The sequence below is a fragment of the Zonotrichia albicollis genome, chromosome 21, assembly GCF_047830755.1.
Source record: "Zonotrichia albicollis isolate bZonAlb1 chromosome 21, bZonAlb1.hap1, whole genome shotgun sequence".
Classification (NCBI taxonomy): Eukaryota; Metazoa; Chordata; class Aves; order Passeriformes; family Passerellidae; genus Zonotrichia; species Zonotrichia albicollis.
The window spans coordinates 11,924,086-11,945,502 of record NC_133839.1 but is presented as its reverse complement, the minus strand read 5'-3'; the positions used below and the strand labels follow the sequence as shown (position 1 = coordinate 11,945,502).

The following is a 21,417-nucleotide window of genomic DNA, read 5'->3' as shown; positions in this document are numbered from 1 at the left end:
TTCAGCCCCCACAGGAGCGCTGAAGGCTTGAACAGCCCAGGGGAAGGAAGGTGATGGCCCAGCAGCTCCTCACCGAGCCCCGCTCCAGCCGGGCAGGGCTGGTGCTGGTGAGCGCTCGGCCTCCTCCTGCCTAGCTGCACTAACCCGAGTGGTGAGTAGTTATATTTATCAAAGACCATTTGCTGCAAGTGATTAACGTTAATTTGATTTCCTGTGAGTCAATTTCCTTGAGATATGGTAAATAGGCTATTACCTGTTATTGACCTTTACTTTATTAAAAAGACTTAAAATTAGCATTTATATATATATACGTCCTTCCAAAAAAGTTTTTTAATAAAGAAAAATATTTTTATAATCGCATTAGACTTGCTAGCTGAGGCTATAGCTCCAAAGTTAATGTTAAATAAAAATGGTAATTAAGAGTGAATATGATGATGGTTTTTAAACTCATCTAAAGGCCTGACCCCTTCCTTTACCTCCATTTGATTTGTGGCTCCCAGGCAGAGCAGGGCAGCAGCAGAGGCAGGCGCTGGCAGGTGGAAGCCTTTGCCCAGGATGTGCCTCTCCCAGGATTTCCAATTCTCTCCTGGCAAGAGGGCACAAGGACCTGCTGGTGTTTATAAAGGGATGCTCAGCTCCTGCTCCATGCCAGCTCGCTCCTCTGGAGACCGACGCATCTCAGGCTGACTTGAACTGAGCAGGAAGAAATTACGTCAACGTTTGATCATGAAAGCAAAAAGTTTATTCATGTTTGAAACTACATATAACTACCACGAGGAAGACTTTTCAATCCAGGGTGTAATCCAGTTAGAAAGTAACACGAAACGGTTTAATACATTAGAATCACTGCCACAAATTATTTTCATGACTCAATCAGTTTCAGAATCGCATACAATACAAAAGAGAGAGAGAAAGGGCCCCTGCAATCCAGGGGGATGTACAGTACTGAATACTGAAGTCTGTATGCATTACAATTAGTTGTTGGTTTTTGCGTGTATTAGTAACAAGATGAAGAACATTCAAAATGCTTCTCAGTATTTACAACAGTTGCACTGTTTTGTGTCCAACCTAAGACCCCATGTTTCCACTTCCGCTTCTTTAGCAGTTGCCAAGGCAACCCTGATTTGTAGGAGATTACAATGTACATTACATTTCGTGGGGAAACAAAGAGTTAATTACAAGATGCAAAAAGATAAGAAAGAGACAAACTACAGCGTGAGTATCGTTCAGAGGTAGTAAGTGAGCACTCTAAGCTACAGAACATGTTGAAAGTCTATTGGTTTGTATGAGTTCGCATGAGGTAATAAAGCTGTGTTTGATTGGTGAGATGTATAAATACTCTTTTGCTACACTATGTACAACACTCCATATCACGGTGCTCTTTCCTTTCCTTTTCCTTTGTTTGTGGTTTGCTGCCAAGCAGAGGCACCAGCCCTTGGCAGGCGCGGGTAGCACCCAGCTCGTACTGTAAAACCCCGGGTGGTGGCGTGCACAGAGACCAGCAGCAAGAGTCGGCATCTCCCAAGAGCAACCTGTGTCCGTGTCGGGATTCCGAGGGGAGGCTCGGGCTCCGGGGGGGCTTTAGCAAGAAAAGATGCTCCTGGTTTCCAATCTAATTTGTAAGACAATAGATCTCAACAAAAATGTGACGAATAAGGATTCTTAAACACGACCATTGTTAACCGAAATAACTGAACAGCTCTTTTTATTCCAGCTCTGTGAGAGATATGAAAAGATGAAACACAATCAAAGTCTGTGATTCCTGTCGACTTTCCATGGAAATATGCACACAATTAAATTTGGGTGAGGCGGTTCTTTGTGTCTGCTCTTGCTACTGAGGTTAAGCTTGTCCTGTACTTTTACCCTTAAGGCCAAGTAATTGGCAACTGTTAGACCAACATCATTAAAACTGCTGATAATAAATTATGATAAAATAGTTACAGGGCTATAAACAATGCTAAATCTTGGCCTAATTGGATAAAGTGCTTTTTAACATTGTGTGTTTTAAGTATAAATACAAATGATTATGATACCTTTAAAAAACAGATTTACCAAGTTTTCTAATAAGACAAGGTTTTACAGTAAAGCTGTAGGTGGTTGGCTACAAAAAACTCTTTCCTTTTTCTCCTGCAACTCTGAATGCGCTAATCAAGGCATCTCAGCTCAGGGAAAAAGTGTTGCTAGGAGATTAGTTAGAGGTATCCGAGTGCACACTTCCCGGCCCTTCTGTAGGGGAAGTCACAGAAGATGGAGTGGTTGCGTCCTGCCAGCCTCCATTAGCCTGCAAAGGCAAAAACAAGTCAATTGATACCATTGCGCATATTAATTAGACCGCGGCCGATGGCGGGGCTGCTCGGGAAGGGATTGTCCCGCACTCTGCAGGGCTGTGCACGGGCAGGGAAAGCAGGAGCCCTTCAGCCAGATGCTGCCTGCAGCCAGGACTGTGGGATTTCTGCAGAGATCATCCCTGTTCTAATGAGGAGCATCCCTTCACCGGCGCTTCAGCCTTTTCCCCTGAGAAGACAAGCCTGGGGCGATCCGTGTTTAACCCCCGCGTGTCCCCTCACTTCCCCAAGTTCGGCATGGCCTCTCCCCAGGGCAGAGCTGCCCCCCGGGTTCCCCGCACACGCCCCCCAGCTCCGGGTGAGGGCAGGGCGATCGGGCTCGCAATTATCCGCAGCGGCGGCGGCCCCGCTCCGGCCCGCTCCGCGCCGCGGCTGCGGCCCGCCCGCCTCAGACCTGCCTCAGCACGAGCAGCGCAGGAACAAATTTGCCTTATGTCTCGGCCAATCGAGGCAATTGCTGGAATCAATGTCTGATCGGATTTCGGCTGTGGCAGACAGCTTGTCGCTACATATTTTTATGTCAGTCAAGAAGAGGGAGGTGCGGGGCTCGTGAGTTGGGGGACGCTGAGTGGAAGTGACGGGGAGGCCTCAGCGCAGCGCCCGCGAGAGCGGCCCCGGCCGCGCCGCCGCTGCCCCCGGCCCTGGCAGGGAAAGGTTAGCAGGGAAATGTGCTCCCGGGGCTCGGCCACCCGAGCCCTCCGGGCCGGGGACACCGTGGGGACGCGCGGGGCAGCGCCGGTGTGGCGGGGGAGCCGCTGCCGCCGCCCCTCGCACCCCACAGCCGGCCCGGCTCCGCGCCATCCATCACGGCACGGAGCGCCGGGCGGCTGCACCGGGGGAGAGCAGCCTCCGCAATTATCTCCTCTGCAGATGGAACAGCAAACAGCGCAGCTCCAGCCTGACAAACCCGCGGTCTGGGCTTCGCAGAGATGAACGGCAGCACCGACCCGCAGCAGGCAGGCCGCACCCCGCCGCCATGCCCGCTGCCTGGGCACACCGAGCGGGCACAGGCCCTGCTCGCTGCGGGAACACCGCAGGGTTTATTTTGTAAAGATACAAGGAGCTACTTAGAGAAAGAAAAACTCTTGTGCAGATATGAGTCTAAAGATATTCCATCTGAAGTAAACATCATTCCTCTTTTATCCAAATTTATAAACAACAAATGTACAATATTTTTACTCAGCTTGGCAGCTGGAAGAGAGGTTGTCAGCAAGCATTCTTTTTTTCAAATAAATTAATCCTTACTCTGGTGGTTTGAGATTATGCACTGTATTATACAACAGCGCCTTATCAGGCCTCATCAGTGAAGATGGAATTCATGTCTGTAAAATGCTGCAGGCAATCACAGTTTCATATTTTATCATGTTGATAAGGATATCGCAAATTCTCTGAAGCATTTCAAAACACTTAAATGAAAAAGGAGAAATGCAACTAAAAGGCTTTTTATATGGTTTGTTGTGGGTTATTATGAGTTATTTATAAATCCAAAAAGAAAGATTTGACATTTCAAATGTAAAAGATTTGAGTATTTAATGGTACTTTTTTCCCCTTACAATTGAACATCTTCAATCACATTTTAAATCATTAATATTTACTCTCATGGCAAGTGGCAACTCAAAACGGGGGGAAAACCTCCCCTTCCCTGTGGCTGCAGCAGCTCACCCTGGGTCTCCCCGTCCCCCTTCTCCGTGGGTTTCTGGGGCTGCTCAGCACCCGTACCCCAATCCGCATCAGTTGGGAAGCACTGGGGGTACTAGACTGGGAATTCTCTAATTTTAGAGTCCATGAGTATGAAGGAAAACAAAGAAAAATCACCTCTCAAGCAAATACGAACCATTAAAAAATACATAAAGCACTAATTGTTGCAGCTGTAAGTGTGAGAAGGAAGCTGGGGATGAGGGATGAGGGATGAGCTGTGCCGTGCAGCTCGCTGCTGCCGCGGGGTGCTCCTTCCCCGCTCGCAGCCCAAGGAAGCAAGGAAGGAAGAGCACATCTCCACATTGATTTATCCCGGCGCCGAGCGCAGCCGCGGGCACAGCCCGCCCAGCCCGGGCACTGTCACATCCCATCGCTTACGGCCAGCGGGAGGACATTTAGCACCTATCACCATCAAGCCCATAATCCCTCAATTTACTGGCATCTGTTAGCCAGACTGACTGCTCGCCGCCGTTTGGAGTAACGAGGCCAAAGGTGCCTCTCACACGCAGGAAAAATGGGCACCCCTGAAATGGCCAAAGGTGCATCAACGTCCCTCAGAGCTGGCACAGGCAGCGCAGCACAGCTCCCTGCCTGGCTGCGAGCCACGGGAGCCTCTCGGAGGCTGCTGCCTTTTAACTCATAAGGCTGAAACAAATAAAAATTCAAACCATTCATAGTCACAGATCTGGAATTTCTCTCTTCTTACACTAACAAGCCTTACAGCTGCACCAAGGGCTGCTCTGTGGTTCATCCCCAAAGATGTGATATTAAACAACACGTTTGCAAGAGCAATTAATACAGGTATTAATGACTGCATTTACCTGCCACTGCGCTTATGGCTCTCCAAACCACTGTTCCCCCGGGTACTCACATTTAAATTATGTGGACTGTACAGTGAATTTCCTCCCAAGCCATCATTGTATCCTCCCGTCTGATTGATAACATGACGCAGGGTATCCACCTTAAAGTGAGGGGAGACAGGATTCATCATTCCAAATCTATTAAAACATCATCACTTACAATAGGCAACATTTTGAATTATGTGAGCCAAAAGGGTTTAGCATCTTCTATGAAAGGCAAATTTATCAATCAAGACTGACTGGCAGAATTTCAACCAATCCGTGCCCGGTAGAGCCCATACATCTCTGCTGCTCTCACCACCAAACACAACTTCCAGCACCGCAGCTCCTGCCCAAGTGTCTGCAGCAAATGCTGGGAATGTTCACCCGCCTGTGTGCGCTGGCATGTGTGCAGGAGATGATGGTGTGTACACAGCACAGAAACCATGGAGCCAGCCCTTCTGAGGGGGCTGGAACAGTGACTGGCAGTGAGGTCTATTGTAATCGCTCAGTCAGAGGCGTTCTGACATTTAAGTAAATACAGAAATAGATGAATGAATTAATAAATAAAAGTTTGTCCAATAAATGAAAGAGAGATGGGAGAGTTGTTTGGGTTTTTTTAAAGGGCAGGGGAAGGAGGGAAGAAAGGAAAAAAAGAAAGAAAATTTCACTGGATTTACAGTGTCCATGGAAGTCAGATGCACCCAGTCCCATTCCATGAGCTCAAGCCAGAGCCGAATGCATTCACAAAGCTTAAAATTTCAATCAGAAAAAAATCATTCTTTCCTTAATATTTGTGAAATTCAATGCCGGGGTAAGAATAGGCCACATCCAGAACTATGCAGCCTCCACTCTGCAGCGAGGCCCAGACCAGTTAATAGAGCCAGAGTAAGGTGGAATTTTTAGCCCAAACCCTACCCTGCCAGAAAGGCCCTGCTGGGGGCATTTCTCCTACCTGTGACTGCACATTGGCTCCGACTTGGGACCCCTGGTAAGAATCCCCATTCAGACTCTGCATGTTCATGAACATGTCCCCAGAATTTGGGAGGTTAAAAGAACCAGAAGAACCTGGAAAGGAAAGAGTTAGGTAGCTGAATAACAGAGAGCTGCAAAAACATAACCCCGAGACCTGAGGGCAGGGGAAGGAGAAGCAGCAGGACAGGAGAGGACAGGCAAGGCTCAGTGGAGGGGAAGTTGCTGCCCTGGCGTGGGGTGAGCGTGGCCACAGATCCCAGCTCTCAGCCCCACACCAGAGCACTGTGCTGGGCAGGCCTGGAAGCTCCCTGCAACCCAGGACAGCTCTTCCCTCTGGAAGAGCAGCCTGTACAGCAACGTTTCCATATCAGAGCTGTCCCCCTGTGGATCACTCCATCATGAGGTGCCGTCACCAAACACACATTTTGAGCCTGTGCTTTGTGTCTCCTTCCAAAGGAAATGCTTGGCAGTTCCCAGTTATGTGGTTTACTACTGTTAAAGACGGAACCCTTTTCTTACTTGCTTTTAGTTAGTCTTTTTTTCCCTGTGGTTTTCTATCCTCTTCAAAAGTTGTCCACAACTAAGTCACAGCAAAACTTGACTGCAAATAGTGTTTGTGCTTGTGGCATCCTTTGGCCCTGGAGCCCAAAAGAGCAATGCCTCCCTCACACACTCCCTGACTAAGGCCATGCTCAGACTTGCAAAATGTCATCAGCACACCATGAGACCTGTAGCAGAACATGTGGCAGAGTAACTCCGAACTAAAGTTCCATCCTTAGATTTCTATTCATAACATCAACTCCATTTCAAGCCATCCAGATCTTAAACTCTAATTAGAGCATGCTAAAATATTCCTCTATTTTGTTGTTCTCTTGACAATAAATATAACAGTCCTACAAAACTAGACTTGGACCTCTGCCCCATTTTACATCCTTTTCAGTGAATGAGTAAAAGCCTAAAGTACCTACAGAAACAAGGAAGGTGCCAGAAGGCAGAGCCCAGCAGCCATTACCGCGGCAGGAATTGCACGGCCCCACTGCTGTCCCCTGGCTGTGGGAGCTTGGCTGTGGAGCAGCTGGGATCTCCCACGGCAGGGCTCAGCCCTTGTGGTGCAGCCCGGCCGCCCCTGGGCTCAGGACTAGCCCCTGTGCCAGCACTGGCTCTGCTCTGCATCCTCCTCACCCCACCGAGCTCGCTGGGGCACGCCGGGGCCCTGCAGGAGGCTGGAAGGCAGCAGGCAGTACGTACCAGAATTTGGTGTGGTGGGGGAGTTGGTCTGGTTGTTCTGGACAGCCGCGGCCACGGCGTGCGCTGCAGTCACGGCCGTCTTTGCCGCGTAGAGATTGGCTTCCTCCTGGAACTTCCCAATGTTCTTCTTGTACCTGATTCTCTTATTGCCAAACCAGTTGGACACCTGCAGTGGAGAGAGGTGGGGAGGGTGAAGGACACCAAGTGCTTGGCTGGGCAAAGCAGGATCCCTTTGAGATGTCTCAAACATGACCCATACGTGCGCTGGGTAACTGAGCACTAACCCGGATCGGTAAAACATCACCATGGAGCTGGGCTGACCTGGCTCTGCTGCTCTCTTGGCAAACTGAGGCACAACAAGTGACTGATGACTGCACATATCCCAGAGCTTACTGTACCACGGCATTGTCCCCTGCCACCATGGGCCATTTGTCAGCAAACCTGTGCAAGACCCAGAAAGCTGCTCAGGGGGGACCAAGGTCCGGTTGACTGAGGGCGAGCGGGCAGTGAGAGCAATTGTTCTTTATTTTTGGGCTGGAACAACCTTGGCAGCCCGCTCACAGAATTGTGTTTGGTTGGCTGAAAATGAAAGGAATCATATAAATCAATAATGGTTGAAAAGTCACTTTGTCATGTCCCTTTGAAGATCTGTGCTGAAGCCAAGGTGGCTCCCAGGGCACCGGCTATTAACCCGCACAGGGGTCACGCCTGGAGCCGCTCAGGGAAGTTTGTATAATCTTGCTTAGGGGCTTTGTTTAACTTCAGCTGCTGTAACAGAGCTCCTAAATAACAAACCCAGTTTGGAACATGGACAATGGCCAACACAGCAGAGACAATAAAAGAGCAGCTCCAGCAGTAAAGGGGAAGGGACCAGTGACAGCCCAGTGGTTATCAGGCAGCCACAGGGCATGGCAGGGGCTGGGGCCCTGTCACAGCACCCAGTTCAGGACCCTGCTGAGGCAGGAGCCAAATCCTGCTCTATTTGATGTGGCACAGGCTTTTGTTTAACCACAATTAATGGAAAACCTCTGGCCTTTACCAGTAATATGGAAGGTACCTTATACATCCTGCTCCCCTGATAATACTCCGCCATATTCTATATATTGCACTTAATATCACCTTGTCAGTCAGAGAAGCAATAATACATTAATGAAACCCAGCAAATAATTATTGTGTACAATCAGATTATGCTTTATTAACAGTATCATAATTGAGGAATCTCTGCACATCAACCGTATTGTCCACGGATGTGCACGAGACCCCTCTGTTTATGCACGCCCCTGGACCAATCAAACAACAGCCATCACTAATAAAGGTTTATTTAATTCTCACAGTAAAATTTTAATATCACCAGCAGCCTGGGGAAGCCTCAACGAGTGGATTTGCTTGACATCAGATCGTTTCCATTCTGCTAGTCCCAATACTTCTTAATCTTTAATATCAAGGCAATTAAAATTAATGGCCACTCATCCAGAGCCACTGTGGGCAGTGTTTCCTTGACATCAATTGTTTGATGGGATTACCTAGAGGTTAAACTAACAAGCAAGGTTTAATTGGAAGCAATGAGAGGAGCAGTGCTCGTACGTTATGTTTAACCCGCACACCACATCTAAATGAATATCCAGAAATGTTCAACTCTTCCTCAGTCTGAGCCCGGCCTCGGGGCTGCCAGGGGAGCTGCAGCAGCCCAGGGTGCCACGGTCACTGCCCCATCCCCTCTGCCCAAGGACCCTCTGTGCTCCTGTGACACAGCGCAGGGCAGAGCGTGCCCCAGCCTGGGGAACGTGGGGACACCCAGGGACACCCACGGACACCTGGGGGCACCCAGGGACACCCGGGGACACCGGGGGACACCCACGGACACTCAGAGACACCCAGAGACACCTGGGAACACCCAGGGACACCCGGGGGCTGCAGCTGCAGCTGGGAGAGCATGTCTGACATGGGCAGCTGGACCTGGCCAGGACAGGGCACTGCCCCAGCAGGCTGTGCCAGGCAGGATTTAGGATCCCTGCTCACCTGGAGCACACCTCACCTGGCTGGTGCTGCCGTGGTCCCAGGGAAGACCTGGGTGCAGGTGCTGGGCTCCCCAGGACCCAGCTCCTCACCCAACCCTGTGCTCACCCCAAACATGGAAGTTGTCTCCATTGTGAGCTGCCTCACAACACATTTTTCATTAAAACAAACTATCTCTTCACATAAAAAAAAAACAATGAACATCTTTCTCCTCCTGATCATTGAAGGCCAATTAATTAATTGGGCTTAATTGTATATTACATTTCAAACAATACTGTTGCACTTATTTATCATGTTAATTGCAACGTTAAATAAAAAGACAATAAATTATTACTGAAATCATCAAGATGCCTAATGTGGGATTTGGGATGGGGCAGGCCTGCCTTGTGCCTCCAGAGTGGGTGATTTCCTGGGATAAATCAGTGCTCATTCGGCAAAGACACAGCTGACACAGAGCATCACTGCTGGAACTGGGGAGCTGCAGATTCATGGAAATCTTTCCACTGTGTTTCCATGTTTGCAGCACACACTCTATGTTCCTCACCTAACACATGGTACAAACCAGAAAATGTTAAAAATCAATGTTGCACAATTACAACATTGATCTGTGATCTAAACCCAGGAGTTTTACCTCCAGAGCTATTTCATTATACTGCAGCTTTTTTCCTTGCTTCCCACATGAAGTCCAGGGGTAAGAGCCCCTCCATCCACAGTTTTCCCTGTCCACCTGCTCACAGAAACACTCAGAAGCAGCAGGGACCAGAGGGGTGCTGGAAACCAGCTCCCGCATCCTTTCTTTAAAACAATGTTAAATATATTCCCTTGTCAACCACATCCTTCCTTTGTTTGAAGCAGTGAAAAATGTTATTGCTGTAGCCCAGTGCCCCGCTCCCAGCACTGGCTGTGCCCTCTCTCCAGCCCGTGTGATGGACTGATGGTCGTTTGTGACACCCTGCAAGAGCTCATCTGCAAAAGTATAAAACATCAGCCTCGCAGCCATGGGAGGGGAGAACACACAATACACTTTATCTCCTCCAACGTGTGCTGATGGGGCGGCTCTGAATTACAGTCGACAATGTTCTCTGCTAAGGACATTTTTTTCCCCAGAATTACCTTTTCCGCACTCTTAAAAATGAAATTGTGTGAGGTGTTCATCTTAATAAATAGTTTGTCTTTATGCTTTTCTTGAAAAACCTTCTCTACATATTATTTTAAACACCGATATCAAAACTGAAACCATCGATCTCCCACCTGCAATGAAACGATTCTGGGAGACAATTTTCTTTGCAGCTCAGTAAAGTGCCATGGCAGCAGGATTTCCAGTCAGCAGCTTGATCTGGGGGGAGGATGACCCAAAACACTCACTAATTAAGTGTTTGAGGGAGAAAATGTTCTGCCATGAATCTGCCCCCAGCGTGTACAAGGCACTGACAGTACAAGAGAGAAACACTTGGGATCATCGTTAGGAGAGGCTACAGAGGAGCCTGGCTCAGCCAGGGAAAGGACAAAGCCTCTTCATCAGAGACGAGCCAACAGCTCCAGAGTTTGGAAAGCCATCCCTAATGTTATTTATTCCTTTTTCCAGCTCTTTGTCCCTCCGGGGTATTTGCAGCACAGGAGGTAAATGGGGCATGGTGACAGGCACGGCAAGGTCCAAGGGACACTTGGTCAAGGCTGAAAGTACACACTCCGAGATGTTCCATGGAGCCCCGAGCGGGGTGCAGCTCAGGCACGTCCTGGGATGCCATGGCTTGTCCCCTGTGATGCTGCTCCTGCCAGGGTTCCAGTGACTGCTCAATTCACTGCGAGCTCTGGATTGCAGCTCTGAGTGCTGCTGTCAGTCACCACAGCACTGTGGGGGCTGCTCTGCAGGGCCTGCTCAGAGCTCCCCTACCACATGGCCTCAAAAACATACACCCTTTTCAGTAAAGGAAAGATACCTCCAGCCCAGTTCGACCTACACAATACCAGCTAAGCCTGCAGTACTGCCATGCAGCCTCTGGAAGTGCCTCTGGAAATCAAAGATTAGAATACCCATGGTATTCGAGCTCTCCAGCTGTGACAGCAGATCCATCAGGAACTCAAGCAAGCAGCTGATCACAGGCACTCCCTCTCTCTCATACATGCTCCTCTCCCATACATGATACATGGCCCCATTTCCAGGCTTTACCACATCAACACGAGTTTTTCCAAGTCGTTATAACACCTTGCCAGAGTGTAGCTCCAGCCATGCCAAGGGCCCAGCCCTGCATCCCTGATGCCAGGCTGGGTGGGCAGCACTGCCCTCGGACCAGGCTGGCAATGTCACCCAGCAAGGCTGAGGCTGCTGGATGCAGTGCTGTGGAGGGCACAATGCAGCTACTCCCATCGCTCTCTCAGACTTCCTAATGGATTCAAGGAACAACTAATTCATGTCTGTATCAAATATTGAAAAGACAAACCTATATTCCTGTCACAGGCTCCCTGCCACTGCTGGGTTGCTGGACCATCTGCCTGCCTTTTATTTCATTCTACAGCATATACATTAAATCTTATCAAACAACCAATTAAGAAAGAAATCAGATCTATTAGCAGTAGAAGCAATCAGTTATGGCTTCTCAAATGTTCCATCTCATTTCCTACAGTCACTTCAGCCTTATCTTGATCTTTTTATCTGTCCACACCAAGGAATCACTGAGCCCCTTCCTGCCAGGCACAGCTCACCACTGGGTGCAGAGGGAACAGCTCTTCAGCAGGTCTGCTGGGCTTTTTCACATGTCATCTTGCCCAACTACATTAACCAAAACTGAGGAACTTTTGGTTTGTTTAAGTTGGTGTTGATGGCATGGCCTCTCCTAACCATACAGCAGGCTGCCTTGGATCACACTGAACATTTCTGGACACCACTCACTGAAGGAATTGCCACAAAGCATCTCGTGCCAAGGACTGGAACCAGCAGCAGGATTAAGGCTGCAGACCACAGTGCCCTGGCACTCGTGTGCTCTCAGGCTGTTTGGGGGTTCCAGGCACTCCCAGCAGCTGCAGGGATGCCTGAGGGCACTGAGAGCAGCCCAGCAGCCACCGTGGGGCTCCTGTGATGCCAAGGGCAAGGGAGGAGCAATGGGAGAGGGAACAAACTGTGTGCTGAATTTCCCCCAAAAACTTCTGCCCATCACCACAGCTATTTTAAATGGACTGGGAGAAACTGCCTCCCTCCCCACCCCATACCTTCCCTGGCACCGAGCACAGCCCCTTGCCACCCCATTTGGAGTGGGTATGTGCTGCATGCCAAGGAACAGGCGAGGAGACAGCAAGGCACACACACATGCCCTGGGGCAGTTCTGCCAGGGCTGCTGCTGGGGGCAGCCAAAGCCAAGTAATTCCAAATTTGGAGGAGCTGGGCAGACTTTCATTTGAAAGTCTTCAATAAAGTGCCTGAATTTTTCATGCATTCAATGGAGGCCTATAAAGTAAATCTCAACTCAGGTCTTAATTATAAAGCTAAAGGTTGCGTTGCTAATAATGCCAATAGTGCAGCCTGCAATCATTAATAGTTAACACACACGCCGCAGGCACCATTCCTCTCAAGGAGCTGAAATATTGATAAGGGAGCCGAGGGAGCAGGGAGGAGCCAGCACACCAGCTCACCAGGAGAGGAGAACTTGGACACTGCAGGGCACTTCCCTGCCGCACAAACTCAGGTTCTCCCCCAAGCTGTACAAGCCAGATTCGTGGGAGAATGACTGGGGATTCTAGCAAACATACAGGCCACGTGGAATGCCAAGAGGTGTTTTGCTCTTTGAGCTGCCTGCTGAAGGAAAACTCGGTGGTGTCACCAGCCTGAGCAGGATACCAGTCTGAACTGTGCAGGTATTTTGGCCCACGGGGAAAGCAGCTGCAGCCAACGACACCCTGTGGGGACAGGGGCCCTCCCTGCTGCTTACCTGTGATACCGTGATGCTGCACTTCTTTGCCAGCTCTTCTTTGGCTTCTTCACTGGGGTAGGGGTTACTGAGGTGGGAGTAAAAATACTCGTTCAAGATTTCTGTGGCTTGTTTACTGAAGTTGCGCCTTTTCCGTCTGAAACGAGAAAAGGAAAACACCACTGTTCCTCCAGATGCCAGCAGGTCCCTGGGTGGATGGGGGGCTCACAGGCTGTGCTGCAGCACAGAGCAGCACAGCAGAGCTGTCCTGGCGCCCTGATCCCTTTGGGCTCCCCAGCACCATGGGAGGGAGCAGCAGGCAGCAACACCACCCTGCACCCTGCACCCTGCACCCTGCACCCAGCCCCAGGGGCTCTGGACTCTGCCCCTGGCTTCACATCCCCACCTCTCTGCAGGGCTCATCCCATGGGAGCACAAGCCCCGTTCACACTCTATGGGAGAAATGGTGAGGCAGGTGCTGAGCCAGCAGCCTCCCATGGGGCTCCTCCACAGCTGGGTACACAGCCCAGCCCAAAGCTCCCGGCCATTGCCAGCAGCAGCCTGGCAGACCTCCTTCCCCTCCTTCCCTTCAGCACAGGTCGGCTGGGGCCCTGCACAGCTCCCTGGGGTCAGGATGGTACAACAGGATGGGGCAGCCGTGCTGATGTGTCCTCACGTGGCCTCCCTGAGCTGATTGGCTTCCAACAGCAAGTGGATTTCAGGGCTTTGTGAGCGAGACCCATCTGTGCCCCCTCCTGCCACAGGCTGCACGGGGCCTGGGCTCTGGCCCACAGGGGACATGGGACAGGCCCAGGGGTGTTACCTGGCTGGAGCCTTGCAGAGAGCACCTGCCCATGCCCTGCACAGGAGCCTGCAGCCCCGGCCATGGCGTGTCACCTGGCTGGAGCCTTGCAGAGAGCACCTGCCCAGGAGCCTGCAGCCCCGGCCATGGGGGCAGCCCTCGCCATGGGGCAGCCCACGGCGGCAGCGCCTGCACAGCTGCAGTGCCACCCCTCCGTGCCAGCAGCTGCTCTCCTTCAGCAGAACATGCTCTGGAAGGCTCCAGTTAAGCATTTCCTCGGAGCTCCTTCCCCCAGGGCTGCTGCAATCAGCGCCGGCGCCCCAGGCCAGCCGGCAGCCGAGCGCAATCCCCAGCGCGCTCCCGCCGAGTATCACGGTGCTGCTAACTGCACTGTATCCTGGAGCAGGCAGGCTCCCTCCCTAGAGCTCTGTTTATCTCATTACTATGCTTCCGCTCATTTTGCCTTATTTACCTTCCTCCTTTTTAAAGAAATCACTTTAAAATGTACATCTGCAGGCTCTACCTTTGCGTTCCTGGAGCTCTCCATAGACATCTCCTCCAACTGCCTGCAATTACCCTGATTTCCCACACCTGCCAGTGACCTCCTTGTTAATAACATTATTTTGGTCTTGTTTAGCTCCTCACAGCTTTCAGGTGTGAAGCGTGAGCTGCTGGAGGAGGGAGGATGCGTGTGGCGCCTGCTGCTCCTCCCTTTTCCGCTCCTGCTCTGCCAGGCCCTGCTCTGAGGACAGGAGCCCTGTGAAGGGGATGGGGCTGGGGATCACTATCCCACCTCATCAGGCTTCAAAACAATTCTGACTGTGCCTAAACCCCCCTCCTAATCCCTGTCTGCCTGCCTCCTGGCAGCTTGTGGAGCTATCAGCCCGCTCAGGCCGCCATGGGTCCTGGGGACAGGCACCGAGCTCCAACAGTGGTGCAGGTGTCCAAGGTGGGGAAAACGAGCCCAGTCTTTGCACTAAAATTTGAAGAAAAGACCTTGTGGCTTCTGAAGTCCTACTGTGCAGGGGTCCCTTGCACAGCAGCTGTGGAGGAAGGCTCCTGGTGGGACAGAGCAGCCTCTCCCACCCATCCCAGCTGACATGGGACTCCACTCCCAGTATGGCCAGGCTCTCCTGGGCCGCCCAGAAATTACTGCTTCCCCCCAAAAAGAGACAGGGCCACTTGCCTCTGCCTTACCTGGCATCAAGGAACCTTGATCTTAAAATCATTACTGCTTCACAAGTGCTCTGTTTGAGCTGCATCTGGATGGAGCTGAATTTTCGATGAATGATGCCCACCATCCTCTCAATCTCCTTGGGAGAAATGGGACGTGTCCGGCTCTGTTCTCTGAGGAGGTTCATGACATGAGTGGTAAATTCATTACATGCCTGTGGAGGAAGAAGAGGCTCAGACGTGGGTTTGTGCTGCCCCACAAGGACACAAGCTCTGACCTGGCTGTCGGGGGAAGGCAGCACTGAGGGGGACCCCTCACATGGCCCTGTCCCCTCCACATGCATGGCCACAGGATCCCGCCCTGCCCGGGATCCCTGCAGCTGTGCTGGGGCAGCCAGGGGAGCCCAGGGACACAGCCCTGCTCCTGCCACGCTCATCCCTTCCCCTTTCCCAGCCTTGCAGAGAGCCTCTCCCCATGGAGAGGAGCAGTGGGATCAGCCCCGGTGGCAGCTGCAGGCAGGGGCAGGGTGTGAGTGGGGACCTGCACTCCTCACAGCCAGGGGGGACACCCCGAGCCCTGTGCCTGGCTACCCCCTGCAGCACCTGAGGCCTTTCTGAGGCACCATGTCCCCGCTTTGGGTGGGTTTCAGTGGCACTGTGCCCACTGTGCCCACGCTGTGCAGCCGAGGCACTGAGGGCAGGCACAGGGAGCCCTCAGTTACCACCCCCAGTCTGTGACATGGTGATATAAACCTCAGACTGAGCCACCACCAGGATGCCCCTTGTCCGAGCCTCCACACAGGCTGCTCTCCTGACTTCCCTTTGCAGGCTGGAGCCTGACAGAAACTCTGCTAGCTCCCCTCTTCCCTGTCAAGCCAGGCAGCAAAATATGTACGTAGTATGTCTGACAACCACATTTTCAAGGATTCTCCAACATTTCAACATATTATGCGATGGAAGGAGTTAAAAGTGAAAAGTTTATGCATCTAAAAACTCATAATTTCCTATAACATTTGCTGAACGTCTCACAACTTATTAAGTGAAGCCATCTATGAATGCAAATGCTGATTAGCAATTTGGCAATAGCCCAACATTCGCAGAATTCACATAGCTTTTCTTTAAACCAGTAGTTCATACATGATTAATTAGAACATCTCATTTATGTAGTGTGCACTTTAGCTCATTACTCTAAGTAAAATTCGTTAAGTATTTACATTTAGATAATTAAAATCTGGGTACACCCTTAAGAAAGATGCATACACTTCAGGCAAAGTGATTTTTTTTCTTTACACTACTGAAAGTAAATTACAGGCTAATTTACATCCGTGCAGCGCCCGTTGGAGGCAGCCCTGGTGCAGAGGCCTCCGCTCGCCATCGAGCCGCTGCTGCTGCCAGCCCGGCTGTGCCAGGGCTCCAGGGGTTGGACATTGCCCACCCTCACTGCCCACCAGCCCCTGCCAGCCCGGCTGTGCCAGGGCTCCTCGGGCTCCAGGGGAAGGGTTGGGCATTGCCCACCCTCACTGCCCACCAGCCCCTGCCAGCCTGGCTGTGCCAGGGCTCCCCAGGCTCCAGGGGTTGGACATTGCCCACCCTCACTGCCCACCAGCCCCTGCCAGCCCGGCTGTGCCAGGGCTCCAGGGGAAGGGTTGGACATGGCTCACCCTCAGTGCCCACCAGCACGTTCTTTCTTTCACCAGGGCACACCCCGAGCATGCAGAAGTTCAGGCCCAGCCCTCTGATCAATGGCACCAGCTTTGGCTCACTCAGGAAATGTTGCACAGAAGGAAAGGGGACACGGGCACCAGAATGCAGCAGCTCTCCCCCTGAGATCAGGCAGCAGCTCTGATTGTTCCAAAATACAGCTGAACCCAAGAATTTGGCACTGGCTGGGTGTTCCAGGCACGCAGTTTGCCACAAGCCCCCTTCTTTTCAGATCCCAGGTATTCAATTTTAAAGTACAATAAAATTGGCAACTGTTGCGTTAGAAATATTTTCAGGTATGTCTTTTCTATAAGAGATTTCATCTCAAAAACTGGACTTTGAAAAGCAATAATTAGTTTCTTGCTTTCAAGAAGCAAAAACCTTTCTCTGACTTTACTCAGCTTGCCTGATGAGACTTGGTTTGGCTACAACTGCTGGGAGAGCCTGGGTTTAATTCATCTCCACCAGCACCTCCCCTATGCAGAGCTGCCTCACACAGCACAGTGGGAGGAAGCTCAGAAGACTCTGATGCTTTGTCTTGTTTCTCTTGTTTATTTATAGCGTCCAAGCTACTTGATCCCTTTTCCAGGACTATTTTTCAGGCCTCTGCTTGGTGCCTGAGACATTATTAATAATGTCAGGTTATAAGTGATGGCCTTGTTAACCTGCTCAGAAACCTTGTAGGAGCAGGGATGCTCCTGCTGCCTCAGTGCTTCATCACGAGTGCGCATGAAAAAGAGAGGAAATGGCCCAAAACAATGCTGAGGGGCAGGGTGGCAGCCAGCGCTCTGTGAGGCTGGCGGTGGCTTCTGAGCTGCCACGCCTCGCCCCAATTCGGGGTGAATTCAGGAGACATCTGTGAACTTGGGAAGTGGGTTCCCAGCTGCTCCAGGAGGCCTGGGACCCTTACAGTACTTTTGCCTACAGCAAAAAATGTATTTCAGTGTAATTACAGCAGATAGCTTTCAATATGTCATCTCCGTTATAGGAGCTGTAAATTATGGAAGGCGCTGCCTGTGCGTGGCCATTTCTCCCGGCGCCCGGCGAGGCAGCGCTGGGTGATGGCGTGACACACTTTCCATTTCTCTTTCCCTTTTTTTTTTTTCCTGAGTGCATTCCCCTGACTGGCAACAAATATCAGGATCAAAGCCTGCCTGGAAATGTCTCCAGGAAGGCGCTCTGGTTCCTGCTGCCGTGGGACGGGGCTGCCTGTGCGGGCAGGATGGCAGGAGCGGCTCTGCACCACGGGCAGGTGCCCAGCACGGGCTCCCCGCTGCAGGAGCTCCTGCCTCCCAGAACCTGTGGCGCCAGAGGCTCAGATGCCAAGCCCTGGCTGCCTCTCGGGCACTGCAGTGAGACAAACCAGCAGGAGACAGTTTGCTGCCAGGCTGGGGAAATCATCATATGTCTGTTGAGCAGACGTGGCTGGGTGTCAGGATCCGTGGGGAAGCATGCATGTCTCATCCTCTGCTCTACCTCTCTCTCCTGCTCCAGCAGCATTTGAGCATCCTCCAAAATTTCCTGTGGTGTGGACGGATGGCTGTGACATTTCAGCTGAAACCTTTGTAAATGGAGCTACAGGGCAAAAAACGCTCCTGCTTCCCCCACGTCATTAAACTTATTAGAGTCCAAGGATGTTTGCCAGGAAGCGGCTGCGAGCACAGAGCTGCTGCCTCTGTGGCCCAGATCTGCCTGCGGCCTGTGTGCTGTGCCTGTGGGAGACACGTTCATGCCACAGCCACCCCATCCCACACTACAGCTGCACCTGGCAGGGCGAGGAGGGCTCGGGGTTCACCAGGGCTGCTGGCCTTGGGGTCAGGGGAGAACAGCAGATTCATACACAGACCATGACACGTGTTTGCTCTGGTATTTGTTCTCCACTTGAACAACACAGTGGAAAAGACAGCACAGACAAGGCAGTGCCACTGGCACCTGAGACACACGGTGCTGCTGGCACCTGGCAGCACGTGGCAAACGTTCTCAGTGCCACCGGCGTGCCCAATGTGTTGGGTCACCAGGTCCCAGGGGTGAACACAAACCCACAGGTCTCTGCAGCATGCTCTTCACTCCAGACAAAGACACTGTGCTGGCATCCGCCTGAACCAGGATTTCCCCAGTTTCTGTCCCCAAGCCTGGGCCAGGTGCTCTGCTGACGCCTCACTGCCCACTCTCCTCAGACCTGCTCCAGCTGACCTGCTGTGGCCAAGTCTGTGCCAGAGTATCCTGCCACCTGCTCCAGCAGCCTGTGGGCTGAGATGGCCAAAGCAGCCCCTGTCTGCCTGTGCCCCCCAGCTTGCCAGACCCAGCCGTGTGAGACCTCACCAGGGCAGAGGCTGGCACTGAGTGACAGACTCTCTCCTCCTCTCTGCCTTCTGTGGGCTGGGCAAAGGGGAGAAACACGGGCTTGGGTGCTGCTCTTGTGCAGTTACAGACAACAGAAAACACTCAGACATGCAAGACATGCGTCCTGGCTCCGGCCAGCAGCTCCTTGGAGCCCGACAGACAACAGACTGCCATGGTGGCTCTCTCTGGGCAGAGGGGTGGGGAAGGGGAGGAAGGGTTGTGGTCCAGAGTGGGCAGTGGTGGGCACTGGCAAGCAGAGGAGAGCAGTGTCAGGTACACGAACAACTGAGAGACTGATGTCTGACCTGTTCATATTTCTCCAGCTCTGTGTGATAGATTTGTCTGATCTGGGTCAATTTGGCTCTGTAATCTGAGTGCTCAATAGAGTTATCTGAAGACCCTCCAGAGGCTGCTGCGGCTGCAGCTGCTGCCGCCGATCCCCCACCTTTCTCCGGACCTGAGACTCCTTCTGCCAGAAGCATATTGTCTAGTCTCATTAGCTGAGGATCGGGAGGGTCTTCCTCCTGGGCTCCTCGGATGCTCAAACCTTGGGCAGAAAAGAGAGAACAAGAGAAAACACAGTCAGTACTTGTGCATGTGCCCGCCTGCCATGAGCCCTCTGTGACACCCGCCTGCCCAGGGGCCACGGGCACAGCCCTGCCCCAGCATGGCCCCAGCACCCCACGGGCACAGCCCTGCCCCAGCCCTGCCCCAGCACCCCAGGGGCACAGCCCTGCCCCAGCCCTGCCCCAGCCCTGCCCCAGCCCTGTCCCAGCACACCAGCCAGCCCCATAAGACGCAGTCTGGCAGTGCCACAGGACCCCCTCTGCTCCCACACACAGCAGGAACAGTACCTGTGTAGGCTGTGCCAGATGTGCCAGCAGCACACAGCTGCCAGGCATGGAGCTGGGCACCAGCAGTGTGCTCCATGCACTCAGGGCACAGCACAGGATTCCACACTGGCTGTCTCAAGGTGGACACACAGTGGGAGGTGACCCCCCCCACTGGCCAACTTTCCAACTCAACAAAGCACAAGGCATTAATCTTGCTCTAAAATACACATTTTAAACCTGTCACCTTCATTTAAAACTATAATTCCATATAATTTCATGGGAATAATAAAAATGTCTCGTCATCTCTTTAAATTATTTCTGTTGCCTGTTCAGAGGTCCACAGGCACACACTGATGATACCACACATTGTCCTGGCATGTCCCTGAGCTGGCACACACGTGTTGGGGACAGCCCAGGCCACCCGTGCTGCAGCCAGGGAAGGTGGTGCCACACCTGGGAGTGCCTGCAGCAGCAGGGCAGGTGGTGCCTGGCCAAGGGAGTGCTGCACCCACCCCTCATTCCCTGCACCCACCCCTCATTCCCTCGTCTCCCGGCCCCACTGCCTTGGCACCGCTGCTGGCCCGCAGTGCTGTAACACAGGGGTGATTCCCTTGGTGAGTTGTTCCCCTGTTTGTCACTCTCCTCCTCTGCTCTGCTGTCAGATTGTTCAATAACATCCTGGTTTTAATCCACTCAAGCTTTCCTTCCCTTCTCATCAATGATTTCTGCTGTTGTTTTTCCTTTTAGCTTCTGGACCTTTTCTCAGTCCATGTTTATTGTGTTCTATTCCAGCTGTTATTCCCCAGCTGCATTTCTGCTTTCACTATAGAACTCATCTCCTTCCCACTATCCCATCACAGTCCCACTCTGCTCCCAAATGCAGATGCCTAGCAAATCCTGCAGCAAAATAATTTGGTACAATTGCAGTGATTTCTGCATCATGTACTTCCATCAACAGGCCAAAGTGAGGGCTTTGTCCACGCAGGCTCAAATCAATATTGCAAAGCCCCAGCCCCTGTCCATGAACTGACTCAGTGAGCGAGCAGCCCCCAAGGTGCAGCAGCAGGAGCTGAGGCTGCACTGAGGCACAGGAGCACTCAGGGCCTGGAGCACAGGAGGAAGCTCGGCCATGGGGACAGTGACAAAGGCACTCGGGTGTCTGGCACGCGAGGCAGCGCGCTGGGGGCTGGTGGCACAGGGGTGGCACTCTGTGCTCATCCCACACGTGCTCCCACATCCAGAGCATCCCATCCGGAGCGCAGGAGCCGCGGACACCCACAGGCAGAGGGATGACAGAGTGTGTGTGGGGACACAACATTTATCCTGCCCCTCAGTGAGACACATCATTCATTTGAATGGCAAAGCCACGGGTTGATTAGCTAATTCTAACAAGAATTAAGCTGTGTGTTAATTCGGAGCTTTCCTTATGAACTATATGAAGCAGATCAGCACAACTAATAGTGTCTGGTGTCCCTGGGGGCAGGGGCCTGCAAAACTGATGAACTCTGTCACCAGTGAGACACGTGGCTCGTCAGCAGCAGC

At 52.0% G+C, this 21,417-nt stretch overlaps 1 protein-coding gene across 7 annotated transcripts in view; it reads right to left on the bottom strand.

The window, feature by feature from the left end:
* Window positions 1-719: 719 nt before the first annotated feature.
* Window positions 720-21,417, bottom strand: part of PBX3 (PBX homeobox 3) — a 100,245-nt gene continuing 79,547 nt past the window's right edge. For 4 of the 7 annotated variants that reach the window (XM_074556020.1, XM_074556022.1, XM_074556018.1 and 1 more), the window contains 7 exons: window positions 19,348-19,589; window positions 15,023-15,213; window positions 13,045-13,180; window positions 7,106-7,271; window positions 5,838-5,950; window positions 4,915-5,004; window positions 720-2,281 (listed from right to left, as the gene is read on the bottom strand). In XM_074556020.1, the coding sequence (XP_074412121.1) occupies window positions 2,189-2,281; window positions 4,915-5,004; window positions 5,838-5,950; window positions 7,106-7,271; window positions 13,045-13,180; window positions 15,023-15,213; window positions 19,348-19,589 (1,031 nt within the window). In that variant the 3' untranslated portion in view covers window positions 720-2,188. Of the gene's footprint in view, window positions 2,282-4,864; window positions 5,005-5,837; window positions 5,951-7,105; window positions 7,272-13,044; window positions 13,181-15,022; window positions 15,214-19,347; window positions 19,590-21,417 lie in introns of all 7 variants that reach the window. The other 3 variants (XM_074556021.1, XR_012583383.1, XM_074556023.1) reach the window with 3 other exon arrangements.